This window comes from Tamandua tetradactyla, chromosome 11, assembly GCF_023851605.1.
Source record: "Tamandua tetradactyla isolate mTamTet1 chromosome 11, mTamTet1.pri, whole genome shotgun sequence".
In the NCBI taxonomy this organism is placed as follows: Eukaryota; Metazoa; Chordata; class Mammalia; order Pilosa; family Myrmecophagidae; genus Tamandua; species Tamandua tetradactyla.
In genome coordinates, this window is record NC_135337.1 from 87,520,368 (window position 1) to 87,522,844 (window position 2,477).

The following is a 2,477-nucleotide window of genomic DNA, read 5'->3' on the forward strand; positions in this document are numbered from 1 at the left end:
TTCTGCTGAATTCTAATAGATTGGTCCATGTGTCTATTTCACAAATACAACATGTTTTAATCATTGTATCTTTATAGTTAGACTTGAAATCATGTATTATTGCATATTCTAGTCCTAGGTTCTACAGCTTTATTCTTCTTCAGTATTCCCCATGTAATCTAGGATTTTGTCTTTCTTTATAAAGATTAAAATTATATCATCAAATATCTACAAACTAACCTGTTGACTTTGGGAATCCAGTTGAATTGAAAGAATACATCAAGTGGAGATGAAATGGCATATTAACAGTATTGATCTTTCTATCAGTATAGATGGAAATCTTTTATTTATTTGTAATTTTCATTGTAGTATTCTATAAACAACCCAAACTTCTCATTCTAGCCATTTTCTTTCTGTGATTTGTCAAGATTGATGACAATAAAAATATTCTACTACCATCACAATATTCATGGACCAGCTTTTTCATTACATAGTGCAAAATAGCTGATCAATTGATTTTTGAATGAAATAAAGTCTAAGAGCATTTACAGTGAAACATATTGCCTTGGGATAAAGTTCAAAACTATGGGCAAGGATGGCTTGTTAGCAATAGCATCAAAGAGAAACAGAAACATTGGTTTACCCTGACATTTTCAAATAAAGGGCACCAAATCTCTATAATTAATAAGAAATAATTAAGTCAATATGTTTGTAATGCAAACCATGCCATTTTTGTTAATATGCTGAGAGCTGCTTGTACCTAAACCTGCCTTGCTCTGATCTCTTCTCCAGCAGTTTCATGAGTTACATGGATTTAGAGAATGAAACACGTGTTTCAGAATTTATCCTTCTGGGACTCTCAGAAGACACAGAAGTGCAGCCCCTCCTTTTTGCTCTGTTCCTGATGATGTACCTGGTCACTCTCACTGGGAACCTACTTATCATCCTGGCCACCGTCTTTGATGCCCACCTGCACACACCCATGTACTTCTTCCTTGCTAACCTGTCTTTTACAGATGTCTGTTTCACCTCCACCACTGTCCCAAAGATGCTGGTGAACATCCAGACAGAGACCAAAACTATAAGTTATGGAAACTGCCTCACCCAGTTGTATTTTTTCATGGTTTTTGGACAATTAGACAACTTACTCTTAACCATGATGGCCTATGACCGTTATGTGGCCATCTGTCACCCACTGCACTACATGGTCATCATGAACCCCAGGCTCTGTGGTCTCCTCCTGCTGGCATCATGGATATTTAGTGTTCTGGACTCTCTTTTACATGGCCTAATGTTTTTGCGATTGTCTTTTTGTTCAGAGTTGGAAATTCCCCACTTTTTTTGTGAATTTACTCAAGTAATCCAACTTGCATGTTCTGATACCTTTCTCAATGACCTAGTGATGTATTTTGCAACTGGAATTGTGGGTGGTATTCCACTCACTGGAATCCTTTTCTCTTACTCTAAGATCGCATGCTCTCTTTTGAGAATTTCATCACGTCAAGGCAAGTGTAAAGCATTTTCTACCTGTGGGTCTCATCTTACAGTGGTGTCCTTGTTTTATGGAACTTCCCTTGGACTGTATCTTAGTTCTGCTGCTATGCAAAACACAAGGGCAAGTGCAATAACTTCCGTGATGTACACAGTGGTCACTCCCATGCTGAACCCCTTCATCTATAGTCTTAGAAACAAAGACTTAAAGCATGCCTTAAAAACAATTTCCAGCTGAGAAAGTCTCTCCTTAGAAGGACGCTTTGCCTCAGGTTCAGAAATTTTACTATTATTTCAGAAGTTAAATACTGGCAAATGTAAATCAAATTACACTTATCAGTATATGCTATTTGCTATTATTACTAGAACTTTGTCTCTACTTTTCATCCATCAAAAACCCTGGTATATAGGCCTGGTCATGGTGGCTCAGCGGCAGAGTTCTCGCCTGCTATGCCTGAGACCCAGTTCAATTCCCAATGACTGTCTATGTAAAAAAAAAAATGCAAACTTGTATATTCTGCAATGTCCTTAAATCATTTGACGCCTAGGAATGCATTCCCAGAATTCAGTATTGAGCCAGAATCTTCTGCCTGAATATTCAGTGGTAAATGTCAATGCGGGTCATTAGGGACATATAAAATTATTGTAATCACTGGAGGGGTGAAGTGTATTGCCTCTCTGAAAGAAGAAATGAACTGCTCTTGTGTTATATGCTTTTGGCCAAAACCATTTGTCATTTCAAATGCTCCATACCTGATGCCAGGGTTGTGTTAATCACTTCTTGAAATAGGGCACATCCTGGACTTGAGTCACCTTATGATTAAGTTTCAATCAGCCACTTCCATCTCAATCTATGACTTTCTACTGTAGAGTTCGCTACAAATTAGGTGAAGATATAAGAGACATGACAGCCCCTTATTTGTCAGTCATTGGTAATTTTATTAATCACTGGATTTCTTTCAGGGATACAATTTTGCTCTTTAAAGTTTGTTTTTATAGGCAGGGAC

At 37.5% G+C, this 2,477-nt stretch overlaps 1 protein-coding gene across 1 annotated transcript; it reads left to right on the plus strand.

Moving 5' to 3' along the window:
- Positions 1-787: 787 nt before the first annotated feature.
- Positions 788-1,708, plus strand: LOC143649654 (olfactory receptor 7A10-like). The gene has a single exon (XM_077119583.1). It carries the CDS (start codon positions 788-790, stop codon positions 1,706-1,708), a length of 921 nt encoding a protein of 306 aa, XP_076975698.1.
- Positions 1,709-2,477: the final 769 nt, after the last annotated feature.